General features: G+C 42.1%; 1 protein-coding gene across 2 annotated transcripts; it reads left to right on the top strand.

The window, feature by feature from the left end:
• The first annotated feature begins 1,456 nt into the window (after positions 1-1,456).
• TAF15 (TATA-box binding protein associated factor 15) lies at positions 1,457-21,849 on the top strand. 2 transcript variants are annotated; one of them, XM_056506626.1, is made up of 16 exons: positions 1,457-1,599; positions 5,011-5,047; positions 5,879-5,927; positions 6,112-6,202; positions 6,281-6,398; positions 8,943-9,226; positions 10,042-10,156; positions 16,421-16,455; positions 17,068-17,100; positions 17,626-17,735; positions 18,266-18,395; positions 19,651-19,740; positions 20,753-20,837; positions 20,922-21,007; positions 21,102-21,204; positions 21,484-21,849. In XM_056506626.1, exons 1-16 carry the CDS (start codon positions 1,590-1,592, stop codon positions 21,521-21,523), a joined length of 1,416 nt encoding a protein of 471 aa, XP_056362601.1. In that variant the 5' UTR covers positions 1,457-1,589; the 3' UTR covers positions 21,524-21,849. The 2 variants fall into 2 exon arrangements, with proteins under 2 accessions (XP_056362601.1, XP_056362602.1); XM_056506627.1 differs by lacking the exons at positions 1,457-1,599; positions 5,011-5,047; positions 5,879-5,927; positions 6,112-6,202; positions 16,421-16,455 and having other exon boundaries at positions 6,209-6,398.
• Positions 21,850-26,956: the final 5,107 nt, after the last annotated feature.

Below are 26,956 nucleotides of genomic sequence, written 5' to 3'. Positions count from 1 at the left end.
GGTTGGACTGGATGATCTGCAAAGGTCACTTCTAACCCAAAGTGATCCTGTGAACTCTGCTGTGCCCACACACTCTGGCTGCTGGTTCATAGAATCCCAGAAGGGTTTGGATTGGAAGGGACCTTAAAGGCCACCACCCTGTGAGGTCTCAGTTACACAGGAAGGAGCAGAAGAAACCCACCTTCCCCCACCACCTCTGGAGAAGGATTTGAAGCAGCTGGGATCATTTCCAGCCAAAAGGAAAGAGCAGAGGGTTGAAGGGCTGATGATTTTTCCACATCTCAGCTTCAAAGTTTTTGGTTGGGACCATAGCACAGATCTATCAGCAGCAGACAGACACATAAGCTTGAAACTCTCTCTGAATTAATTCAATTTTCTGTGTACAAGAAGCCTTCAGTCCCCAAGGAATGCACAAATATTGAGAGGCTCTACTCAGAGCAAAAGGCTCCCCATGTCCCCTGGCATTTTTGGGATCTGCCCTAATCCCAACATGGCACGAACAGCCTTTGTGAGGTCCCAGCTTGTCAAGAAAGGCTCATGGAGCAGTAGAAGACATGGTGGCTGAAGGAGATGCAGTTTCTCAAGGAGAAACCAAAACAGAGGCAGGGAGCTCCAACCTCCTTTTCTTTTTGGTTTTTTTTTTTTTTTTTCCCCTTTATTAATTATTCCAGTCACTGCTTGCTTTGCAGAAACTTATTTTCGGCTGTGGCAGTGGGATTTGCCTCCTGCTGCTATGCCCAACTTCTCTGCAAATCTGCTCAAACCATTCAGCTAAAATCAGAGAAAGTTCCTTACTGCCTTTAAAATTTAAAAAACAGGGTAAAACCTCACTGTTCTCTGGGTGCATGTGCAGATTGTCCCTAGACAGAAAGGTGCAACTATTAACTTCCTAACTATCACAAGAAACAAGATGCGAAACAAGAAATACACTTTCTAAAAATAATCAGAATAAATAATCAACGTTGCATTTACTGTCTTCTCAGTTCATCACTCTTCCTCTCTGAAGCAAACACTCACGTTTCACAGAAGTGGCTCCCAAGATCATGACCCCTCCCTTCCTTTGGAAAACCATTCTCCCAAGTTGATATTTGGCTTTTTTAGAATACTCAGAAACGCTGGCAAACCTTTCTTATTTTTTCTTTAGGACCCAGATTTTAGATGTTTTCTCTAACTCCATTTAGCATCTCTTACAAATGGTGATGCACAAGTGGGGTTCTGAGTGAAATAAGGGGGCTGCTGGTACGGAAAGCCGGGTGTGCAATCCCCGCATTTCCCTCTGTGCATCTTGATCATGCCCTGCGCATTGATTAATTTAATTAATTTAATCCTTCGACGCGATCCCCGCTGTGCTCGCACCCCCTCCCCTTGGTACAACCCCCCCCCCCCGCCCGCTGTACGTTGGCACGGCCCTGCTCACCTCCCGTCCCCCCCCGCTTCCCCAGCGAGTGGTAGGCGCCGCTGGCGCTGATTGGCCGCCCGGCCCCGCAGTCCGCGCGAGCTGCGGGTGCCTCAGTGTGCGCGCGGCCGGCGCGGCGGGCGGGTCGGTCCCTGCGCTCCTTCCGCTCCCTCCGCCCCTCAGCGCCGCCGCCATGGCTTCGGGTAGGTGCCGCCAGCCCCGCCGGCCTCAGCGGGCAGCGGCGGCTCCGCTTCCCGCCGCCGAGCGCGGGCGCGGTGGGGTGCGGGAGGGCGGGCGGAGCGAGCGCCATGTGGCGCATGTGGGAAAGGCCGCGGCCATGTTGCGGGGGACGCGGCCGCTTTTTCCCTCACGCCCCCCCCCCCCCCCACCACCCACCCCCTGCGCTCGGTGAGGGGGAGGGGAGCCACGCCCCCGCCGGTGGCCCCCGTGGGCACGCCCCCTCCGGCCGAGGCCACGCCCCCTCCCCGAGGAGCCCCCTGCGCGAGCCGCTCGGGTCACGCCCCCTTGGGCGCGGGGGCGTGGCCTGGCGAGCGCGCCCCCCGCCCGTGTCGCAGTGGGGGGGCCGTGGGGACAGGGTCCTTTGGGCTCTTGTGGTCGCATGATGCGTGGGGTGCACCCCCTCCCCTTTTGGGGTCTAGGCATCCTCGTTGGGCTGTGTCACAGCTCCCCCAGTGTGGGATGTGGGCCCTATTTTGGTTCATGCCCTTCCCCACTTTTGGGTTGTGTACCCTTCCCCCCTGTGTGAGATGGAAGCTCCCTCCTTTTGGTCACAGCCCTTCTGTGTGCACCCCGACTTAGGGTTGTCCCGTCCCGGTGTGAGGTGTGGGTCACCCTTGGGGTCGTGCCCCTCTCCATAACGTGGTTTGTGTGCTCCCCCTTTGGATCAGCACCCCCCATGGAATGCAGGCACCTCCTCCCTCGGGTCCTGCCCCTCTTTAGTATGGGAAATGCCTTCCCCACTGCAGCAGGGGAGCCACCTTTGTGTCCCAGTGTGTGCTTCTCTGCACTCTTCACACAGGGTGAAGTGGGGGGGCTTCACACCCCCTGCTGTGGCCCTAAAAACGCCCTGGCTGGGATTGTTTCCCAGCACAGAGGCAGGATCTGCGCTCCCGGCTGACCTGACACAGCCCAGCTCCTCCTTGGGCCTCTCCGAGCACAATGTGCTGTTTCTTCATCCCCTTTGAGGTGTGCATGGTTGTGTCCCCCGGCAGTGCTGCCCCTGGGAAGCCTTGGATAGGTGTGGATTTTGTGGGAGGAGGAATTCCAAGGCTGGCCGTGCTTTGTGGAGTGAGCCATGTTTTGTTGTGGTCGAGCCATTTTGGCGTTGTCTAGTGCTGCGTGTGTGAGTGATAGACAATACAAACAAAGCAGGGGATGCTAAAGGAATCTTTTCATTCGAGGAGCAGTTACCAACCAGGAAAAGCAAATGTGACTAAAATGAGTCCAAATCACAAATTTTTCTACTAAATGAGTAAAGCTTGGCAATGAGCTACATCCACATTCCCCCCATCTGTCAGCTGCTGTCCACTCAAGCACCTGAATGTCTCCTCTGTTTTTAGTGATGCTCAAACATGAGGGTCTTTTTCTTTGGAGGATTCTGAGAGGCAGTGCTGCTTCTTTACATGAATTGCTTCAGAAAGAACCTCAGTTTTCAAATGTAAACAGCAGGCTGTTCTATCTTGAGAGGAATAAACCCCCTGAGTAGTGCAAGGTGATTAAGCTGCTATATCCCACTTCATCAACAGGAAATCTTTCCACTAACTTTTTAAACATTCAAAAAAAAAAAAAAAAAGAAAAAAAAGTGTAGGAATTTTCAGAATAAACTGTTATTTCCAAAAATCCTTACAGACTCTTGTCCCCATTGAGCCCACGAAAATAAATCGATCAGAAGTCTGTAAGTGGTCCAGCAGAGGATGTAGAAAAATTTATAAATAAAGGAAATTCCTCTGATTTTGTGTTTTCATATTTTACAGGCTCTTATCTGGTTGCTTTCAATTTTTTTCCAGAATGTTGTGGTTTGATGGAAGTTTGTTGAGGAGAAGCTAAGGAGATTAAATGCAATTCTTAAATTTACAGCTAGTTACATCCTTACTTAAGAATTTTCTGATACTACTGTTAATAATCTTAAATAAGCAGCATTAATGTTATTTAAATGTTAAACCACAACCATGTTTCACAATATAGTGACCTACTTAATAGTAACCTTTGTGATAATTTAAATGGAAATTTAAATTTTACTTTACCCCTTAAAACAAACGTGAATTGCACCTCTCCATTTTTAATTGCTTTTTCATTATGAAAAAAGCAATGAAATACTTGTAGCAGTGCAAAAGGTTGAATATTCACATCAAAGTGAAACGGCTTTGTAGGACTTGTGAAATTTAACCTCCTTTCATCTCGTGTTAGGGCTTGGTACATGTTTCTGTTACAGAATATGACATTTGATACTTTGTGTTGCTTTGAGGAGATACTTTATCATTAAAAACGCTGCTTTGTGTCTGAATATCTCGGGTGATACCCCGCCCTCATTTCACATCCATCACCTCAGGTGATGCCCTCATCAAAGCTCTGGTTAAGTGTCTGTGTAACCACTGGCAGGATTGGATTTATAACCTGCTGAGGGAGGTATAATGAACAGATTCAGCAATCTGATGAGTGTTGTGATTGGAAAATGGTTGCAGTCATTTATGGCATTTACCCTGCCTTGTAATTAATTCTCAGTGTCAGCATTTTAGGCACTTCAGGGGATAGAGGCTGCAGAGACAATGTGGGGAAAAGGGCAAAACTGGGGGTGAGTAGTTCCTGATAGATTTTATTGGACCATGGCACAAGAGTATTTATACAAATTCTTGAAGTGATTGGATGAGAAAAATTGCAGGTCTTATTCAGAATGTTTGGGTTTTGACAAGGTGGGAATTTCAAGCAGCTTGAGGCTCCTGCCTAGGAAGTGAGATGGATGGAACTGAGCAGGCTGGAAGGGCAGAGGGGGATGTGAGGAACCTCTGCAGAGCTGGGGTTGGAATGGGTGTGAGGCTGATGGAGCAGTATGTGTTCTGTGTGCTGCATCTGTCACGTGCTGCTGAGCTGGGTTTTTCCTCTTGCAGTGTGAGCAAAGGGAAGTGGTGTGGCTCCTCCATCCCTGATTTTTCATCTCCCATTCTGCCTGTTTGTGTCCTTTAGCTCAGAGGAGCTTTCTTAGAGCATCCCAAAAAGGGGTTCAGCTGCACTGACCTACTTAGCTTTGCTTCATTAATTAAGCTGCTGCATTCTGCTCATTGATGATGCCACTGTACTTGATAGCCATTAGAGGGGCTGTACATTTCCAGGTGTTTGAAGACTCCTTGAAAACAGAATTCAGATCCTTCAAAAGGGACATTTCCAAATCTGTTGTGTTCCCCACACCCTGTGCTGCTGTCATTCCAGTCTTAATATTTTCTCTTTTGTTAATAAAGAGGAGGCTTCATTCTGCAGGTGTAGTAGTTGAAATATCCAGTATACTTGAACCTTTCTCCCTCTCCCCAAATTTTCTCCTCTAGTAAGTAGAGATGAAAATGTTCATTGGAAATTCTCAATATGGCTTATTTCTTTTTTAGATTCTGGAAGTTACAGTCAGTCTGGGGGCCAGCAGAGGTATGTGAGGATTTTTGTTTTGCTTTTAGCAATTACATCTGCAAACTAAAAGACCATTTAGTATTCTCATCATGATGACTGATTGTTCAGGATAGAGAATTGATAGGTTTTTGGAATTAAGGATGCAGAAAGCTTGCACCTGGGCCTTTCTCAAGATGCCTTATAAAACAAGAGAAATCAGTCTGAATTCATGAGAAGACAATAACTGTGTAATGTAAATGGATGTAAATTTGAATGACATCCTATAATAGTAAAAACTTCTGAAATGACATGAATATAGAGAAATATTTTCATGTTACTGCCTTAAGCTGTTCACTAAGATTTTGGCCAAAGGTTATTATATTTGTTATATGGCCCAAGGCTGCAGGGCATGTTTTAATCAGTGAGACAAGTGTTTTTATGGAAGTATAAAAATTACAGCTAATGCTGCCTGTGCCAATGAAAATCATGAGGTTTTGTGCATGTAGCACTGCCTGAGTTTGGGTTTGTGTCTGAGTATGATGAGTTTCAGCACGTGCTTCTTCTGTCAGTTTGTCATTTCATGAAGGCTTAAAGTGGCAGAATAATGAGTAAGTATAATACAAAATTGCAGCAAATCCAGGTTTCATGTACTTAAAATTTATATTTGAAACACAGCAGAAATTAAAATAAGCTCTTCTGGCTTCTGATAGTCAACCATTGATGCAGTTTTAATATGCCTGGAACTGCAGTACTTGGGTTAAACACCTGTTTTGAAATGAAGAGAAACTTAGAGACACCAAAAATACCTTTACTTTCCAACCTGTGTGGAGGACATTCTAAACATTTCTTAAATGCATTTTTCTCTTCCAGCTACTCATCCTATGGCAACCAGAGCAGTCAGAATTATGGACAAGGACAGGTATGTTGAAAAAACCATTGTAGCTTTCAAAGCAGATGTTCCTTGAGTGAAAATAATTGTTCCTGGGCCAGGAAGAATTCCAATCTCAACTGTGCTTGATGTTTGCAGTTGTGTCTAGCCAAGGAAAACTGTAATATACTGCTGTGGAAGTTACACTTATTTGAGTACATTCTTGAAATTACAGGGATATTCTGGTTATGGGCAGAGTGGAGACAGTTCCTCCTATGGACAGAACTATGGAAGCTATCATGGGAACTATGGACAAAATCAATCAGGTTTGGCTAGCTTGTTACATTTATTGGCAGGATTTAAAAGGTGAATATTGACTAAAAATTTTCTTCCTCGATTTCCAGGTTATGGACAAGATTCCCAGGGATATGATGATGAATCCAATTATGAAAATCAGAATCAGAGCTCATACAACCAGCAGTCCTATGGCAGCCAGGGGCAGCAGAAAGGGTCATCCAGAGGGTAAGGAAGCCGAGTTTACCAGTGTCTATTTCAAGTATTGTCTAGTAGTTGTACATTCTTAACTAGACCTATAAGATACTTCTTGCTAACATTGCTGAGAAAAAGACAAATACTTGAAGATCCACATCCTTGAAACATTTTTAATGTCTGAAAGGACGGGAGATACAGGAAGAATATTTCTTTATGTGAGAAAGATGGGTGTAGTTGTTTTGAAGTCAAGCTGTATGGGGACATACACTTTAGAAAGTCTTTGGGCTGTGGCTACAATGAAGAATGGGCTTGGCAGAGCTTCTTGATTAGGAGAAAGACCTATCAAATCCCTCTTCAATCACATTCTTTTGTATAAACTTACAGTGCTCTTTTATTAACTTCAAATAAGCTCTTTGCAAGGGAACTCTTAGCTGCTCTCAGATTGCAGGCAGCTTATCTGGCTCAGAATGCCTTTTCTTGAAAAAGAAAGGATTCAGAAATGTCATTTAAGCAATATATTTTGGTTTTTCAACTAAATAGTGTTCTCAGAACATGGTGGGCTTATATCCTCATCAGGAAATTAAATGTGCACATGCATGCTGCACTCTGTGCTATTGCAAATGTCATTTACTTGTGATGTTGTATTGGGTTCAGTTTCAGGAGGATTAATGATACAACTTTGAAAGCATGTTTGAAAATACAACCTAACTTCCCAGAATGACTTAAGAGGCCACTTAATGCTTGAATATCTTCACTGCCTACTTTACAGGCTTTGTGCCTCCACCCCAAGGTTACTGCTTGTGTTAGAGCTTTACTGAGGATCATGTGACCTCTTTTAAATACTCCCATAAACTTCATTCTTGTGTCCAAGGTCCACATGGTTTTGTATTTTTTTGCAAGGTGATAAAACAATCTGGACTTCAGCAAACCTCTGCTTGGTTTCTGGTTTTGTAGTTCTTATTATAAAACATTTTAATGTTAAAAAATATTTTAATCTGCCAGCAGTAGGTGCTTTCACTCAGATGCCATTTTTGCTTCCACAACAAAGGGAGGTGCACAGTTAAGTTTTGTTTTGCTTTGTTTTCTGAGTATTTATTAGAGCTGTACAGAGGTAATAATGTAGTTTTTAACTCTGTGGATGTCCAGTAGAAAAAAAATACAGCACATAGGTTCTCTAACAAGTTGTTTGTGATCTAGAAAATTAAGAAAAGACCTTGGAAGGAAAGTTTCTCAGTGTAGAGTTATAACAAATAAGGAGAAACTCAGAAATTAAATGGTAGCAGCTTTGAGGAGGGTGGCCACAAAACTGTAGCTGTCACATTCTAGGGGAGGAAAGGGAAGACAGCAAACTGTGGATGCTTTCAGCAATGTTTCCTTTGTTAGTAAAGGTGCAAAGGCTAAAGCAGAGCTGACTTTTTTGAAGTGAAGATAATAACAAAAATCTTCACAAGCTGTTTACCACTGGGATTAGCAAGGTTAAAGCTGAGATCTAGGCTAGAAGTGGGAGAGAGCAGATTAAATGGTATTTACACAGTTGGGATATTTTGGGATTGGTTAGACCCAGTGCACTGGATCTGAAAGTAATTTGAAAAGCTGGTGGAAACTTTCTGGAGGCTCTTGTATTTTTTTTCCTTTTTCTGAGATACTTTCACTAGCAAGTAAGATTGCCAAAGACTGGAGAGTGGCAGATCTAGTGCCTCATCTTTTGAGAAAGGGTGGAAGTAGGGAGGGGGAAAAGAAGAAAGGGTGGCAGAGGTCAGAGATTCTTTTCAGTTAATGAAAAAATAAGACAGCTAAGGCACAACTAAGTACCTGGGGGGAAACAAAGGAATGAGTAACAGCCAGTGTTCCCTGAATGCAATTTATTTCTCATAAATCTATATTATGCCTTGCCATGAAAGGCTAAGAGAACTATTCTCTCATATGTCTAGATTTTCAAAATACTTTAGTTTCTACTTCAGATGCTGAAATAGCTTAGGCAAGTGTGGTGTAGGTGAGATTCCCTTGTGGTTGCTCTGAAATTATTAATCTTAATCTTAGAGAAGATTTATGACTCCCTCTTGGAATGTAGAGCTGCATTGTGTTGGAGTATCCTGGATGTGATACTGTCATTGTTTCTGATGGGGGTTGCTGGGGTAGTATAGAATGCACTGAAGTGAGAAGAACCACAGGTGTGTTACAAGCCACCAGAGCAGTTAGAAAAATTCTTGATAAACTGTAGAATGCCCAGAAGAGGGGAGATTGCAATTCAGTGAAAGCAAAATTTGGGGATTTTTTAGGCAGCAAGTCTCAGCTGCACTGTGCAATAGGAGCACTGAGGCTCTGCCCTGCAGGTGCAGAGGGAAGGATTTGGTGTTTAGGTCACAGGCTCTTTCTCCATCAGCCACTGATGGTACTGAGGAGAGGAAAAAAACAAGTGTTGGAGTGGGACACATGAGAGGAGTGATGTTCCTGAGTTCTGTAATAAGTTAACTGCAATTAGGAAATTTTAGCAGTGTCATGAATTCTCAGCCATTATTTTCCTCTCTGTTCTGTGAACATTTAGCTATTAATTCAAATTCTGTTTGTTTTAAGTGGAAGAGGCTCTTATGAACAAAAGTCAAACTATGGTCAGCACCAAAGCTCTTATGACCAGCAGTCAAGCTATGGACAAAACCAAGACTCTTATGACCAGCAGTCCAGCTCCTATGACCAGCAGTCGGGCTATGGCCACCAGGGCTCCTATGACCAGCAGTCGGGCTATGGCCACCAGAGCTCTTATGACCAAAAGTCAGGCTATAACCAGCACCAAAGCTCATATGGCCACTCCCAGCAATCCTACCAGTCTCAGAAGGGAAGTTATAGCCACAACAGCCAAGGTAAAATTCACTTGAATTCAGTATTGGCTAATAAAATTGAGCAGGAGCTCTGTGAAATGGTTGGATTTCCTTCTACAAGCAGCTGATTTGATGAAAAGTTAAATTATTTTCCATGTTGATGATATTGGGGAGTGTTTTATTTGTTAAGACTTTCAAAACTTTATAGGGAGATTAAAATCTCTTAGGGCCCCAGAATGGTTGCATTTAGGTATGGTAGAACAGCCTTGCAGAGTCTCTGTCCCTGAGTTCTGCAAATTCTAAATGGAATTTTTTTCCCAAGCTATTTTGAACCCTCTCCCTGCACGAGGGTGACATGTCTTGATCAGTCATGAAGAGCTTTTGCACTTCACATTCCAGCTTTATGCTGTGTAGGTGAATTGTGAGATAGATGATGTTTAAAATGAAGCCTTTTTCTTGCATTAACTTCACACCAGCAGCACAACCCACTCTATTTATCCTTGTTCTGTCTTCAGTCATGTCTTTTGCAAACTGGGAGGGCTGTATGGAAGTCAAGTGGAAAATATATTTTAGACAAGATGTGTTTAATGTTTGGAAAATGGAGTGTAATTACAGAGTGTTTTTTACATTCTGATATACTCAGTGACCCTGGAAGCCAAGGGAGATAATGGAGCAAAGTTTGATTTTTTTCATTTTTGGCACAGAGAATGTCAGAGAAATTTAAGAGTGGATACATCTCAATATAAATGGCAGAGTTAATGAAGAGGAGGTGGGAATTCCAGGGTGTGAATTTTCACTGTGCTGCAGTTTGCACTACAATTGACTGGTGTTGTGTTTGGTTTGACTCATTCTCCCAGATGATCGCCGAGAAAAGAGCAGGTATGGAGAAGATAATAGAGGATATGGCGGGTCACAGGGAGGAGGTAGAGGGGGATATGACATGGATGGAAGAGGTCATATGTCTGGATATAGGTAAGTGATCTCATTCCAGTGCCTGCAACTCCTTACCCTTGTTTCCTATTATTTAGTTGGTTTTTCATTTTTGTTTATTATATGTCTGTTATAAGGTGGTTCAGGTGTAGATTTCCCAAACTGGGAGGTTTCTAAAATTAAACCTTTCTGCACTGCACAGAAATGGGTTTTGCTTAGGGGAACAGCTTTGAGATTCATAGATTGAGACCAAGCATTTGATTGTTTTGACACATAGCTGCATTTTATTTGCATGAGTTGCAATACAAAAACTGCCCCAGCCCATTGCTTGTTTTCAGTGATGAGAAAACCAGCAGCCATTGATTGAGAAATATTTATAAAATTCATACCTAAGGTAGCTCACATTTTACCAGGGAAGTATTTTGGCCTTGTATAATTTAGTAGTAACATTACTTTGTTCTGTATTGCTTTGTTTCAGTTTTAAACTTCTATTAAAATACACATATTTTTTAATTTATTTATTTGTCAGTCTAAACACGTTTATTTTGGGTAAATCTGAAATACTAACAATGCTGTCACCCCTTTCCTCATTGCCTTAGGCTCTGTACTGTCAAGAAAATTTATGCACATTTTTAATTCTGTGCTTGCAGATGATTTCATGCAGAGGTCTGTGATTACGACCTTGGCTTTAAAGCCTACTGAATTAAACATATGAGATATTATTTATTAATAACTCTCACAACTGGCTCCCCTTTGTGTCCCTCTGAGTGGCTGGAGGTGCAGAGGGCTCATTGATGCAGGCCAAGAATGTTGCAGCTTCCAGAGAGCTTTGAGGTGTTGCTTGTCAGCACCACTTACCCTTCAAAAAGCTGCACAGCTCTGGGTTATTCCTAGACTCAGATTAAAAAATTCTATAATTATACAGTGTTTTCAGTGATCTAATTTCAATAAAATAATCCACTGCTTGGTTGCTTTTAAAGGTATTTATTTATATATTTAAATATATATTTAAATTGTATTTAATGGCTTGTTTGTAATGATGTAGGAGGATCTTACCTCTTCTAATTAGGTGTGGTAGCACAATTAGAAAAATCATATTAGTGTTATTTTATGTTTGGGGTTTTATATAATATAAACTCAATGCATATTTTTCTGTAATATTTGTTATAATAAAAACAACTTTATGTACTATAAATAAACATAAATATTTATAAAAAGAATTCTGTAATATATAGTACCTCACATAAAACAAAAATAACAAGTAAAATAATTTCTAAGTTAATTTTAATTTTCAGTTAAAACTGAACTTTTTTTAAAAAACAGAAATTCCTTTGCGGAAGGATATTCCATAATACTGTGATAAAACCTCTTTTTTAAAAAGAACTTTATAGCTGATCCCTTTCCAATAATAGCAATGAATGTGAGCTTCAAAAAACACACTGCTGATAGATTTTGTCACTTTGAAACAAACCTGGGTCTTTGTAAGATAAAGTCAAATGTATTAGTGTCTGTGAAAATAAAGCCTCTTGCCTCTAAAATATAAGGAGATTTTTGGTCACACATCCATGTAGATCATGGAGCTTCACTGAACTGGGAAGCCAGATGAAGGGAAAGAGGGAAAGTGAATAAAAAATTGGAGGAAAATTCAGGCAAGTGGGAAGGCATTTGTTAGGAATTCTGTCTGCTTCTGTTAAGGGAAGTTGGCTTTAATGGTATTTTTGTGGGGGATTTCTGGAGCTACAGTCAGTAGCTCATATAGTCATATATCTTTAGTTATGATAGAGGATTCTCCTCCTGACATATATATATTTTAGCAGACATGCTTATTAGAAATGTCTAAAAGGTTAAATTAACTAACAAACTCTATAATGAAGGGGAAAATAACTTGTAGTAAGGTAAGAAATCATGTTTAGTCCTGTGAAAATGGGGTTTAAGACTAGGGGTTCTTTGGGGGGTTTATATTCTTAGGTTTCCCTTATTTGTTTGTTTGTTTATTTATTTGGGGGAAAATACATGTAGGAATACCACGTTGATCTTCAGTAGCCACCATTTTGATTAGTTCTGGTTCCCTTTTAATGCCAAACCATGAAAATTCCATAGCCATCAGGAGATAATCTAAAAACCTTGTCTGCACAGATACTTTAATGATGGTGTAATCACAGAATTCCAGAATGGTTTTGGGTTGGAAAGGACCTCAAAAATCATCTTGTTCCACCCTCTGCCATGGGCAGGGACACCTCCACTATCCCAGGATGCTCAGAGCTCCATCCAACCTGGTCTTGAGCACTTCTGGGGATAGAATAATAATGTAGGCTTTGAATTTTATAGTGCTTAGAAAATAACATGTAAAAATTGCTCCTTGACTTTACAAACAAATTAATATCAAATGTGAGACCACAATGAATGAATCTCTTGTTCTTAGCTTATAACAATTCTTCCTTGACTGGCATTTAGTCATAGGGAGAACTTGATGCAGCTTTAGAGGTGTAGATTTATTCTGACAACCAGAAGGACTTGGACATGTCCTGTACTGAATGCTTTCAGCACTCCTTTTTCCTTTTTGCCTGTGAAAAGTCACCCAGCACTGAGAAGAAAATATCTTTTGAGAAATTCCTGTTCAGATTTCTTAGCTGATATTAGTTGAGTAGAGAACACTCATTTTATCATGTGTCAGAAGTTCAAATTTTAGTTTTAATAACATAGAGTTTCAGAATTATCTTTGAGATATTTTTTTTAATGGCCTTGAATTGCACCTTTTGGAATTTTAGTAGAATTTCCCCACCCTATTGTATTGAAGCTTGCAAAATCTATGATCTCACTAATTTTTATTCTGGCTAAGAAGTAAAATATTTCTCAATTTACTTTAAGATATTCACCCAAGTATTTTAGAGTCCTCAACTGAAAAACAAGGAATAAATGGTTACTGTGGCTGGGGGACTGAATAGTTCTGGTTAAGGCTATAAGTGGGAAACAGTAGCAAACAAAGCAGGTGACATAAGCTTTGCTTTTGGCTCTGCTCACACAGTGCTGGGGGAGCCACAGAGATGCAGTTTGGAAAGGATTTGCCATTGTTTTAGGATTTAGAAATCCTCATTTTGCTCAGTATACATTATTTTTTATCTCTTGTGCAGATTTATGGTGATCTACTATAAACAAAAAGTACCCATGCACCTTAATTGTTGAATGGTTATTAGGAGTGAGAATTAGAATATATACTAGAATATAAATATGTATATATTAGAATATAAAGAAACTACAACATAGTGCAGATGTGTTTTGCAAGTGTGGTTTGTGTTCAGAATTAATATTTTGACAGAGGCAATAAATATAAGTAAGGGAAAAAACCCATCTGGCTGTGACTGTTGGTGCACTAAATATTCCTTTCTTGTTTTTAAAATACACTCTTAGGTATTAGGGACACACTTGGTGAGACAAATACACATTGGAGGCTGAAATTTGGTCCCTGAACTCTTAGTTCTGCTTCTGCCAGTATCTGAGATTTATAAATCTACATTTCTTGTATGTTGAGCTCCCCATATTACCTGTACTTTAATTTAAAGAGCTGTTCCCAGCTGGATTAAGCAATATCCAGATGAATCCCAGTTACAGCCTAGTAGGGGATGATAAATCTATGATTGATTATGAAGAGAACAACTGAGGACTTCTCTTACATAGCAGCAAGTTCACACACTGAGTGGTGCCTTGTCATGTTCTGACTGCCTGCAGTTCAGCCTCTTATTTATTATTTTAGTTGGTGGCACTGCTGAGTTTTAACTGCCTGTTCATGTTTCTAACACAGGATATTAAGATTCCAAAATCCATCTGGTCACACATCTCTGAGGTCTGTGTGCAGGCCTGGTAAAGCAGTGGGCTATGAAATGCAGTTGTATTTTCCACATGTTTTATGACAATAATGTGGGAACTAATTCAGTTTCTGAGATTGGATTTTGGGTCTCAGTGAGGGGTAAATCTGAGACTGTGGCATCAGCTGCTTGCAGTTTCTGTGTTTGACTTGCTGCAGGATTTCAGGGAATCTTGGCTGGCTTTGCCCAGCAATTGCAGGAAGGTAACAAGCTGCAGCTTCATAAATCACATATCAAATGCCATGTAAAAATGTAGGAAAGCAGTAGTCCATCATCAAAGGTATTTATCAGTAGATGGTAGATATTCCAGATTTTTGTTGGGTTGGTCATGTGAGACTAAGCAGAAGATAACATGCTGAGGCATACTTGGGCAAAAACATATTTCTGTAGACATTAATTAAAGAGCTAATTAAAATTATTGATTGCACTCGTTAGTATAGGGTGCAGAACTGCTGTATCACAGAATTAAGGCATTGCACTGTGACTCCCTTTACATTTTGTATATTCAACTCCTGCTTCTCAGGGTTGTGGTGCACACATTTTCACCCCAGCATCCTACAAAACCCTCACTTCCAGCAAAATCCGTCATGTGTTGACACAAACTTCTTTTGTCTGAGTGTTTAGATTGTTGGGGTTTTCTAACTGCCATGTACTTCCACATCAGAAAATGTATTTGTTTTGGATATTGCTGTCCTAATGAGCTGGGACCATAATCTGGGGGTGGAAATTTTTCATAACATTTAGGTGATTGATATTATTCACTGTTGTTGTTTCTGAGTTAAAATCCCAGAAAAACAGACGTTCTACTAAAAATTGTTATGTCATAATGAAGTTTTTTTTTTTAGCTGAAGTGAATTGGAGGTGGCAAAAAGGTATTTACAGTAAATTTTTTCATCACCATTGTGTTTTTCATCATCAGTCCTTGAAAACAGACAGCCTTGAGTAAAGACCAGCACTGATGCTGCATGTAAAATCTTTAATGAGCAGAGTGAATTAATGAATAAATGACGCTGCAGTTTAGCATTCAGATTTCTTCTGTGGAACAGCAATAAAATCTGCAGCAAAAAGTTTATTTTAAGAAAAGTCCCAGTAAAAGTGATGTTATCTGTTGTGCCAAACTGTTCTAGAATGTCAGGTAACCTTCCAAAGAGTTTCTGTTAAACCAGGTTTGATAATAACCTGGTGAAACCTTATTTTCTCTCATAAATGTAAAGTATCAGCAGCTTCCATTCATGACTTTCCATTTGCTGGAACAGATGGACAGAGTGCCAAAGAAATGACTCCCTAATTTTACTTAATTGCCTTTTGGTGGGTGCTTGTGTGCCCTTTTGGACTCTGTGTGAGCAGACAGATGGAATTAACACCTGCAGTGATTTCTAGTCACAAATGCTTTGCTGAAGAGGCACAATAGCTCCAGAGGCTGGAGATATTTCTCTGTTTGAGCTTACACTGCCTTTATCGTGGTGAGAAAGCTCTTGGGATTAGGTGATCCTGCCTGATTTTGAGGTGGCAGCTGTGTCCCTCAGGACAAGGAGGACAAGCAGGCAGTTGTACATGGAAGTATGACTTAGTCCTTCTGACATTTGGTTATTGACTTTCTAAAAAAATCCAGTGGTTGTATTTTTCCTGAAGGCTCTGAGTATTGATTATCTTGTGTTCATAACATGGATGCAATTAAAAATGCTGTTGTGAAAAATCCTTCCAGTACAAACCTTTCCAGTGAAAAAAAAGAGTGAGGGTTTATTTTCATGCACATAATTGGAGGCATAACAACCTGTTATAAATCCCCTTCTAACCTTTGAAAATTGATGTGTGTATTCTCTTAACTTGGTCTACATTTTGTGCCACAGGTTTCAGAATGAATGAAATAAAACTTCACGGCCTCTGCTTTTGAAGCTCACATACACACACACCTTCTCTGTAATGCCAAGCACAGTAGGTCCCCACAGACCCTTGCTCAGAGAATGGCTCATTCTGCTGATTTATCCCCTCTATTATGAATGCATAACAATAGAGATTAATTTTAGCTCTTTTGACTTCTAGGAAAGTACTAAAGTAGTAATTATTCCAAAGTAGCAATTACATCTACAATTAAAGCCCACATTAATCTTCATGAAAATAAGATTTTTGTTTTAAACCCCGGTTCTGAATAGCTGTTATTTTGGCTGATGGGATGGGAGAAAGTATTGAACCAACCACATGTGTATGGGTTAGTTTAAAATACTCCTTAGGGCTTCTCTTCTCCATGCAGCACCCTGAGAGATTTTTTTTTCTTTGTAATTTAATCTTTGAACATGAATGGGTAGTGAGGAGAACATAGACATGGTGCTTTAGCTGCCAGACAGTAATTCTCAACTTGTCATCAGTTAACTGTAGATTGAGCCTTGGGCTCAGCACGTAGAGACTTAAGGAAGAAATCATTTCTTCAATTTTTCCTCTGCAGTGGTGGTGACCGTGGTGGCTTCAAAAATTACGGTGGTAAGTGCCGAGTATCCAAAAATGTTTCAGTGGAAATTCTTTATAAATCTAAAAGCCACCAATATCTTGTTACTATCTAGTAGAAGCATTATAGAGTTTTGGTGAGGCTGGTGTGTTCATGAGTTTTAATAGCCAAACTTGTAGCAATAAACTGGATTTCTACTTTGTCAAATTGCATGAAAGAATTTGTGGAGACAGTGACGTTCACCGGATTTTTTTTTCTTTTATTTTTAAAATTTTTGTTGCAAATGCTTCTTAGAAAGGTACTAGAGGTAGAAAAAAAAAAAACAGTGGGAAATTGCTTGGTGATGTGACAACCAGCATTTGCAAGCAAACACCAGCACAGCATCAGTGTGGCAACTGCCACATGCTGCAAGTTAAAGAACACATTAACGTCCTACAGACGCCTTCTGTTGAACGTTTAAATCTAAATATTCTCTAAATCTCTGGTGAATGTCTTAGATCTTAGATGCATTGCATACATTCTTTGTATATTTTCTTGTTGCTAAAAAAGTCACTTGAATGTGTTGTGCTAATAATAGTCTTTTTTCTTTCTTTTTTTTTTCTTTTTTTTTTTTTCTTTTTTTATTTTTGGTCAAACCCATATCATAGGTCAAAGGGATTATGGACCAAGATCAGATGCTGGTAAGGAAACAAGCAGTGAGTGGGAGTGGATTGTAGCTCTTAGGTCACTGCTTTTAAGATGTTTATGTAGAAGGATGGATGTGGCTGCAGTTCCCATTGCTCAAAAGAAGCCTAGCTAAAGCATGCCTTCCTTGAAAATAATTTATTTAATTGAAGTGCATGTCAATTTTTGGATGTTAATGCAACAAGTAAGAATTTCCTGAAGAATTGTGAATGTGCTTGAGCCAAGCAGCTGCTTTCAGTGCCATCACACTTCAGCTAGGCTTGTGTTATTTAAAACACACGCTGCTCTGTTGGGTTGGGATGCCCAGCTGCATGAATATTGGGTGTGAGACAGGTCAGCTGTCCAGTGTACTCAGCTGATGGTGTTAGCCTCAAAATTAAGCTCCTTGCTCCTCTTTTATTTCACACAAAATGTCTCTGGGATTTAAGGGTGTGCTACTGGGCAGCACATAGCTGATCTCAAAATATTGCTGCAGTTGCTACCACAAAAACACATGGTAAATGTAGCTTAATTTTCCACAGATTCAGAGTCTGACAACTCTGATAACAACACCATCTTCGTGCAAGGACTTGGAGAGGACGTTTCAACAGATCAAGTGGCAGACTATTTCAAACAGATTGGTATCATAAAGGTATGTGAAATGAGAAATCATGGGTCAGGAGGAAAGGAACTGGTGGAGCTGCTGTGCTGGAAATGTGCTGGTATCATTCAAGGCAGAGTTCTCTCTGTCTCCCAAGCAGTTGTAGATAATATTTTATCTGGGCTCCCAGCTGACAGCTCATTTGTAAGCTGGCAGCACTAGCACCTTTCTCCTGGTGACATTTAGATTGCTTTGTGTTTCTTCTTTAGTCTTTATAGCCCTGACACTATCCATTGTGCCACCCTCGTACTGCAGCACGTGTGCCTCTGTTCTGTGGCTGCTGCTTCTGGTTCTGCAGTTCTAAATTAGGATTTTGTGCACTTGACCCCATTTTTTGTTAGAACTGGGCCCATCATTACTTCATGAAGAGCAGCCAGTCAGTATCCTTCAGTCAAATCCCTGTTTCTGCAGGCCAGCTCCAGGAGAATATTCTCACTAAAGACACTTAGTGTTACAGTTTATGCTCTGAACTGATTTCACCAGTGTTTCTAGTATGCCAAGTGTACAACCTTTCTTTTCAGACCAACAAAAAGACTGGCAAACCCATGATAAATCTGTACACAGACAAGGATACTGGCAAGCCAAAGGGAGAAGCCACAGTATCTTTTGATGACCCTCCTTCTGCTAAAGCAGCAATCGACTGGTTTGATGGTGGGTGAGAGTTACCTGTTCTTTGGCTATTTATGAATCTAACAAGCAGTGGAAGAAGAAAATCAATTACCTTTCTGGAGACCCAGTGCTGCTATTTATGTAGCTTTTGGCTTGGGTTGTTTGGTTTAGTTTTGGGGGTTTTTGCTTAGGGTTATAGCTGGGTTTTTTTTCCTTAAACAAAGACCTATATTTCATGGTTTCTGGTGTGTATTGGATTTCTCTCGTTTCATTAAACAGCAGATAGTGATTTAGACCAAAAATGTGCAGTGAAACTTAGGGTTTGGTGCTGTGCCTCAGTCACCCATGCACAAGGTATGAGAGGTGGTGTTTGTGTCACTTCTTGTTTAGACCAGCAGAGCTGTAATCTGTGTTAGCAGCTGGAGGGATTCCCTACAGTGTTGCATTGATATTTTTAGTGTTGTGGGAGCATTTTTAGAGTTTGGGAGTGGTTATGACAGTCTTGTGCTGAATGCTCTGTATATACACGGTGATAAGGTTTTAAAATTACGGATTTATCCCAGAAATACATTGATGTAAAACTCCTCAGGCTGCAGGAAATACAGTGATGTTCTTGTGGTAATAAACTCGAAGGGGTGAAGGAGAAGTGTCTTCTCCTGTCACCTTGTGTGCTCACAGAATTTTAGTGATACTGGGTAGAAACAAAAGCTCATACTGTGCATCTGGTGGAAAATGATACTTTTTAAAAAAATTGGCATGGCATGTTTGTATTTGCTAATAAAATGCAAATTGACTTTTGTCTAAGAGGGTAAGGCAAATATGACTATATTAGGCACATGTGCAGTGCTGTTTGTCTGTGATAAACATTGGATCTATGAAGAGCCCAGTCTCTGAAAACCATGAACTTCATTTAAATACACTTGGGAGTTAAATTTTAGGATGTCTATTGAGTGGTACAAAAGCCTTGTTGCCTTGGTGGAATTACAGACAGCTCCAACATCCAAACTATTTCTCTATGAGCATGGCCAATAATCTTTTAGACATTCTTATGTCTTTAAACTGCAACTTACAGATCTCATTTAAACTAAAATATCTGTGGGCTTGTGAAGAGTTTAGCGAGTATGTCAGTGTTTCCATCTCACCTTTGGACCAGTGGTTTCAAAACCAAGAAATTTACTGCAGCTTCCTTGTGTCTCAAGAGTTTTATGTTCAGTCTGGATGTGCAAATCACTTCTGCTCTGCTGGGCTTGCTGCTGTGTTGTTGGGAGCTTTATTGATCCCTTCTCTCCTCCCACAGGAAAAGAATTCAATGGCAATGTTATCAAAGTTTCTTTTGCAACCAGAAGACCTGAGTTCATGAGAGGAGGTGGAGGTGGCGGGCGTCGAGGTGGGACTAAAGTCTGTCAAATCCTTGTTTTTGCACACTTAAATGCTTTTTACTATGATTGATGTATTCAAGAGAAGTTGACTTTGAAGCAGTGATTCATCAAATATATGAGCCTTTGGGATTCTGCCAGGAAAGGGAGTAATAAGGATTGAACTCAGTTAAGTAAACTGAAATCTGTAATCTCTTCTGCACAGCACAGAATTTATGCTTTCCTTTAGAACTGGAAACTCTCCAGATTTTCTCTCAGTGTTGCTTTTAAAGAGAAAGTGTAACAGGGATGTTGAACTGTACCAGCCCCACATCTACAGGGGGGAATTCCCAGTGAGTATTTGCTTGTTACTTCGAAGCCTTGAGATACTCTGTTTCCAGATGGGATTAAGCAGGGTGCGTAATTCAACTGCTGCTGACTTGGAGCAGCAGTTAGATTACTGATTTCTTTAATAAAGGCCAAATCAATCTCCCTGATTCTCTGCATACACAGTTTTGTCAGTAATCCACTGGGTATTCATTACCATTTCCAGGAATCATGCTTTGGGCAGTGACTGTCAAAAAACTGTAGTTCTGAAATAAGGCAGTTCTCTAGGCTGGTGCACAAGGATTCTTCAACAACTTCAGTTGGTATAAAAGTTCTTAATTTTGTGATGCAGAAAACAAGAATATTGTCTCTGTGCCTGTGTCAGAGGCATCCTGGGTTTAATCCAGACAGACTTCTTTTATTGTTAAATTCTTGTTCTGTGTCTAAATCTGGCCATAAGTGACTGATCTTATACCTTGTTAAATACTTTTGAAATTTTATTAATGCATGTAGTGGGTTCATATTTACCCAGTGGCAATTCAAGCAGATCAGGTTTCCCTTTACTGCTGAAAAAGAATTTATAATAAATAGTGGGAATGTATTTGCATTAAACCTGAAAAGTCTGTCTGTTACTTGGGGTCTGAAGTGACAATCTTTGATACCTGTTTGTCATGTGCAGTTCATAGAACTTGATTCTGATTATAATTTTGTCTGCAGGTTCACGAGGTGGCTATGGAAGAGGTGGGGGCTTCCAGGGTAGAAGTGGGGAACCCAAAAATGGTGATTGGGTTTGTCCTAACCCGTAAGTGTCATTTAAATCAGGATGGGATGTTTCATGGGTGCTTCATCTTCACAGCTCAATCTGGGCAATCCTTGTCTGTTCCAGGTCCTGTGGCAACATGAACTTCGCTCGCAGGAATTCCTGCAACCAGTGTGGGGAGCCCAGACCAGAAGATTCACGTCCATCAGGAGGTGTGCAGAAACAGCTACACCCCTTCAATGTTAAAAGTGTTCATGCATCTGCATCTTTCTGAGCAAGCTGATGTGTTTGTGTGTTTCTGCCCAGATTTCCGTGGGAGAGGTGGCTACGGAGGAGAGCGGGGCTACCGAGGGCGCGGCGGCCGCGGCGGCGACCGGGGAGGCGGCTACGGGGGCAAAATGGGAGGAAGGTGAGAGGAGCCTGTGCCTCTGCTTGGCTGGGGGATTGATGGGGACTGTGGGAAAGGGGTTGTTTATGTGTGCAAATACAACTGCCATGAAAATATGAACTAACAGATAGGAGCTTCCAGAGAGAATCACTCAGCCTTGAGTTTTGTGAATGTTTCTGGATGAGGTCTCTATAAACACGGAGCAGCACACAGACGTCATTGTAGAAATGTTTGACTGAAGGGACTGTTTGTTATTTCCTTCATTAGTTATTTGCTTAGAACCTTTTCTTTCCCTTCCAGAAATGATTTCAGAAATGATCAACGCAACAGACCATACTGAAGACCACTGTGAATGTTTTGTTTGTCTTCTTGATGCGTTTGATAGTGAACTTGCCTGCAGCTTCACCCATGGCCTCTTTCGATAGTGGAATTGAGTGAAACTAGATTTTTATTTTGGTGGGAGGGACTGGGGTGGTTTGGGAGGATTTTTTTTTAAGCAAGACATTGAAATTTAATCCTAATTTCCACATTCTCCTCTTTTCTTCCCCCCTGCCCCCGTACCTTTTCAACGGGCCCTAAGAAGGAAAAGGATAAACTGTAAAATATTGCCAAAATATGAAGTGTTTTGTAATACAACAATAAATGCTGATTGTTTTATTTGTGAAATCCTACTGTTTCACAATTACTTGAATTGAATGCATTTCCCTACATATTCCCAGTGTTCCTGTGGTATGGCTTAAGCAGTAAATAGACACTTGTTTGGGATGGTACTGCAGCTCTGACCTGAGCTCTGTGTGTTCACAGAATCTGCAGTCAGGTCAGTGATGAGCCTCCTCGCTATCCATATCCTCTCTCCTGGATTTGCAGACTTGTTCCCTGCTCCTTGTGTTTTTCCCTTCTGTGGTGCCTGCAGGGAGCAGGCATGCAGTAGTGTGAATGTGTTCTGCTGCTGCCAGGGGGCAGAACAGCTCAAAATCCAAGTTGGGATGGCTAAAAAAAAGTGATTTGCTACATCTTGTTTTACTTGTTGTTTTTGGAATGTGGGTGATGGAAACAAGCTGCTTCATCCTGGAGGTCAGATGCAGGTGAGGTTCAGTAGGTGCGTTGAGAGCATTTGGGATTTTGCTCTGCAGCCAAGGGAGAGGAGAGAAGGGAGGTTAATTATCCCTCCTTCTCAGACAGGTCACTGCAGAGGTGGGCAGCCTGAGAAGGTGACACTGCCCAGTCAGGTCGTGGCAGTGCTGCCTCTGCATCCCAGGCCTTGGAGAGAGAACCTCTGGCTGTCCCATATTCCAGTGGGCAGCACTATAAATACAAGTTCTTGGGGTTTGTGGTTACACCTGGGTGTAGAGCTGGGCCATATCTCACTGAGAAATGAACAGAAGTGTTTTTTGTTGAGGTATATGAGCCACCTCCCCAACTTGTTGTGTATTGATGGTCATGGTAACAAAGTTCAAATCAGCATTACAGGTTTCTCCTGGAAAGCATCTGCTTTTAGAAAAGACATTTGTCACAGATTATGGGCAGCTTGTTGCTCTTAAAACAGTGGAATTTGAGGGATATATGTACTAGTGACAGTATAAAATCCAGTGTATGGCATGTGAGGGTTCAGAAAGTTGATCAATTCAGTATCTGTTGTTTTGCTAGCCTAGAAAAGTTGGATGCTGATGGGTTTGAAGCTGGGTTTTTACTGTTTACATGGACAAGGCTAGAGGGTGCTCTTGCCCACTGCTGTGCTGGCAGATGCAGCAATGCTGCCAGCTGGATGGGATGGAAGGAAAGCAGGAATCAGCAGCTGAGAACAGCCTCAGTATCCTGCTGAGGTTTGTTCCAGCAGAGCTGACACCTTGCACTGAACAAACAACTGCTGAGGGTGCAGCTGGAGCTCTCAGAGGTGGGCACAGAATTGGGAATAGCTGAGCTGAGCAATGGGGCAGCATCCACCCCTCTGCTCCCTGCAGTTCCCTGGTGGGGCTCTGGCTTTTCCCCTCCTGGAGAAGGGCTTGGTGGTTAAACAGCTGGTGCTTCCAGTATTGGGAGAAACAGTTGTAGCTGCCTTTAATGCCAACTCAGCTTCCAACTCTGCTTTCTCCCCCAGGCTAAGAGCATTTTCCTCTTCAGTCACTGCCCAGGATTACCAAGCAGATGAGTCTTCAAGTGAGCCACAAAATGAGCTGTCACCACCTTGTCAGATTTTCCAACCTGGCAATGATGCTGAGCACTTGCATGTTTATATTCTGTTCTGCACTGGGGCAAAAACAACCTGAGTTCTTGCATGGTTTTTAAGACACCTTCAGCAGCTGCTTGGTCTTCCAGAAAATCAGCAGGACAGAGAAACTGTACTGGCTTGATGGGTTGTTTTACTTGCCTTTGGTGCAGTGAGAGTTAAATTAGCTCAGAGAGGCCTGGGAAGATATTCTGTAAAAAATACAAACCCAGATGATGGTTTAACTATGTCATTGCCCTCCAAACACTTCTCCTAAGTCCTTTGGTCCTGCACAGCTGCCTCAAGTTTTCTGGGACAATCTTTAATTGAGGTTAAAAGGAAAGTAAACTTTAAAAATACAGTATATTAAGTATTGAATCAATTTTAGTTCTTCCCAGTGCTGTGAGGATTTGGTAGGACTTCCTATAATAAAATTCCAGACTAAGAAGGGATAGGACAGTAGATCTGTCCTGTCAGGAGGTGGAAAACCAAGAGAATCTCAGCAGAAAGGAGCAATCTGGGTTGTTCTCAGCATAGCTGGGAGCAGCTCTGCTCTGCTGCCTTCATCTCTATGCTCCATCTTCCAATAATACATTTTCTTAGTGGCGAGGGTTTTATTTTGGAAATCAGTTCTGTGTGGAATGCTGGTGGTTTATTTATAAAAACAGGTCTAGCCCTTGCCAAGCTCAACAAGGACTTGGTGGAGAAAAGAGGGATGCCAATGCAGGAGTAGCATGTGATCCTTACAGAGCTGAAATGCCACTCCTGCATAAAATAATAGCTAAACATTTTCAGAGACAGACAAATAGTTTCCATGCTGGGCCTCTGCAGCCAAACCCACCTCACCCTGAGAAGAAATGCAACTTTAAGTTGCTCAAATACCACAGTCCTAAAGAGAGATATGGGGGCAGTGACTGAAGCCAATCTCTGAAGTCTCCAAGGGTTTGAGGCCAGGATCCAGCCAGTGCTGCTTTGCCTAATCTAGAGCTGATAATTCCCATTTCCAGGGTAACAGAGCCCATGTGATGATGTCCCAGTAGATGGTGTTGCTAATGCTGCTGTAGCAGTTGCTTGTAAAGCTGTTGTAATAAAACACAGCTGTCAGAATGCACTCAGAACTGCCTAAAACTCCCCTTTCCATGCCGAGGTGGTGATGTTTGCTGGAGCTCAGGTGCCACCCTGATCCTAGAAAGAGATGGATGGTTTTGGCTGTTAGCCAAGCAAATACCAGTGTGAGATTCAAACTGCTCCAGCAAATTGGTGTGTTTGTGGGAGGGCTCATCAGCTGGATGCAGCTTCTTGACCTCAGTAACATCCAGGAACTCCACACACAAAAGCTAAAGCCAAGGGAAGTCTGTGCAGACTTTGCATTTTCTTTCTTGACACCCTCGTGGTGAGTGTCTGTTCCTGGCTCTGTTTGAGACAGGATACTGGGCAAAACAGACTTTCTAACACATTTGAAGGACACAGGAAAGTCCTTTGACCTGTGAGAACTTGCTGTGTGTGAATGAAGTACCCAGAAAACAGTGTCTGAGCAGAACAGCCTCACTCTTGTGACAACCCAAGGAACATTAATCTGCTTGTGCCTTGGTAAAGAATTTGACTCTTTCAGGCTGAGGTTGGGAGGGAAAGCTGTGACTGTGCCCATCTGACCTAATCCAAAGTCCCAGCTCTGGCCACTTTCCAGCAGCAGGATGAGGATTTTGGACATTGCCTAGCACAGCACCCTCTGAGCCACCCTGCTGCTGTACAGCAGCAAACATCTGAAGAATGGCTGTTCTTGAGAGGATGAAAGGGAAAACCTGAACCTGTTCTCAGTGCAGAGCTTTGGAGGTTTTTGGTGGGAGGTTCTTGTGCATCACATCCATCTTGGGTAGGAACTGCCACAGAGGAGTAATGGGGTTGCTATGTGCTTATCAGTTCTGATAAACACTCAGAGCTGCTCTGAGACAGCTCACGTCACAAGAGCTGTTTCATAATGTTGGTTTATGAACCTCTTGGATCTCACCTCAGACAGAGATCCTCTGGTGCTTCAGCTCTTCTCTCTGCAATGCTCAGCTGCTCTTGATGTGCCCCTATGGACAAACCAGCCTCCCCCATTCCAGACTCCAGGCCTGTGGTAGTGGCATTTGTTTCTCTGTGATGTTTACAGGTCAATAATGCAAATTAGTATCAAATTAGGAACACTGTGGATCTCCGAGCTGGGAGATGTCTTTAGGAAAGGGTTTGGAAATTGAGCTCAGTGAGTGCACTGAGATCTTTTGAGTTAAACTAAAGAGAGAAGAGATTTTCTGTAGAAACCAAGAAATCAGAAATTATTAGGCAACCAGAGCTTGTAGGGAACTATTTATCATGCTCTTTGTGAATGTTTTACTAAAAGATTTTGTTGGTTCTCTGCCACAGGCTTGACTTGTCAGGTTTCAGTTTTGGGGTAGAAGTTACAAGGACTGAAACCTTTTTTTGCCCCATTTCTGAGCTTTTACCTAACTGAAAAAGCTGGAAATCTGTTCACCTTTCTGTGAGATAGTATTTCTGTTCCTGATACTGCTGATTACAGCAGCTGGATAAACATCTTTATACTCCCAGCCAACAGAGAGCTATGATTTGGCATCCCCAAGGCTGGGCTGAATTCTTCTCCATCTGAATGCCAAAACCCCCGAGGACCAGGGCAGCAGCCCCGGGAAATGCCCGGTCGGAAAGCTGGCGGCTCTGGGGCTGCAGGTGCCCTCCCAGACACTTCCCCACATCACAATGAGCAGAGGAGGGAGTTTCCTGCTCCTGCTGGAGCCCAGCCAGTCACTTTCTCATCATCCATATTCTTAAGTGGAAGAGCAGATGGATCAGTTGCTTCCTAGATACGACGCAAACACGGATGCGTTTGCAGACAGAGCTGCTCTTGTTTTGAAAGGAAGGGCCAGGCTGACCTGTGTGAGGAGCGGCCATCCCTCGGCTCTCCCTCTGCCAGGGCTGACTATTCCCCTCACACATCCAGTGCCAACTGCCCACTGTGCTCTCCAGCAGCTCCTCAGTCAGTTCTTTCTGGCCCAGCCCCAAAACCTTCATTTCTCCCATATTTGTCATCTTGTAGCTCAGTGACTTCCCTATTTTTCCATGTTATGTGGATTGCTTTTTGTCTCCTTCAAATCCTGCTTCCCTTCGCTACATCTCTGTCCAGCTGCAAAGCAGTGTCACAGGCTCTCTGCAACTCTCTTCAAGCTGCACTCAACAGATGCTTCTGAAACTTCAGGTTTTGGCACGATTAAAAAGTGGAGGAAGGCGCCTGGGAGCTTTAAAATAGGTGTGGGGTTGAAGCTGGCATGAAAACAAAAGCAGACACAAGTCACATCCTATTTTTTTTCCCCTTGAACCAAAGCAGAATCAAAACATCCTATTGCTTTAGTCAAATTAAAACAAAATAGTCGAACAAAATACTGCTGTGAGTAAACAGAGCTGCTGCCTTGTCACTGCAACCCTCGAGCTCATCAGCTGTGTGTGAGCTGTGCCACTGACACGGCCGCAGCAAACAGCCCCTCCTTGCTCACAGGCGAGCACATCCCGAGCCTGGCA

This window comes from Oenanthe melanoleuca, chromosome 19, assembly GCF_029582105.1.
Source record: "Oenanthe melanoleuca isolate GR-GAL-2019-014 chromosome 19, OMel1.0, whole genome shotgun sequence".
NCBI lineage: Eukaryota > Metazoa > Chordata > Aves > Passeriformes > Muscicapidae > Oenanthe > Oenanthe melanoleuca.
This window is presented reverse-complemented; position numbering and strand designations above follow the sequence as displayed.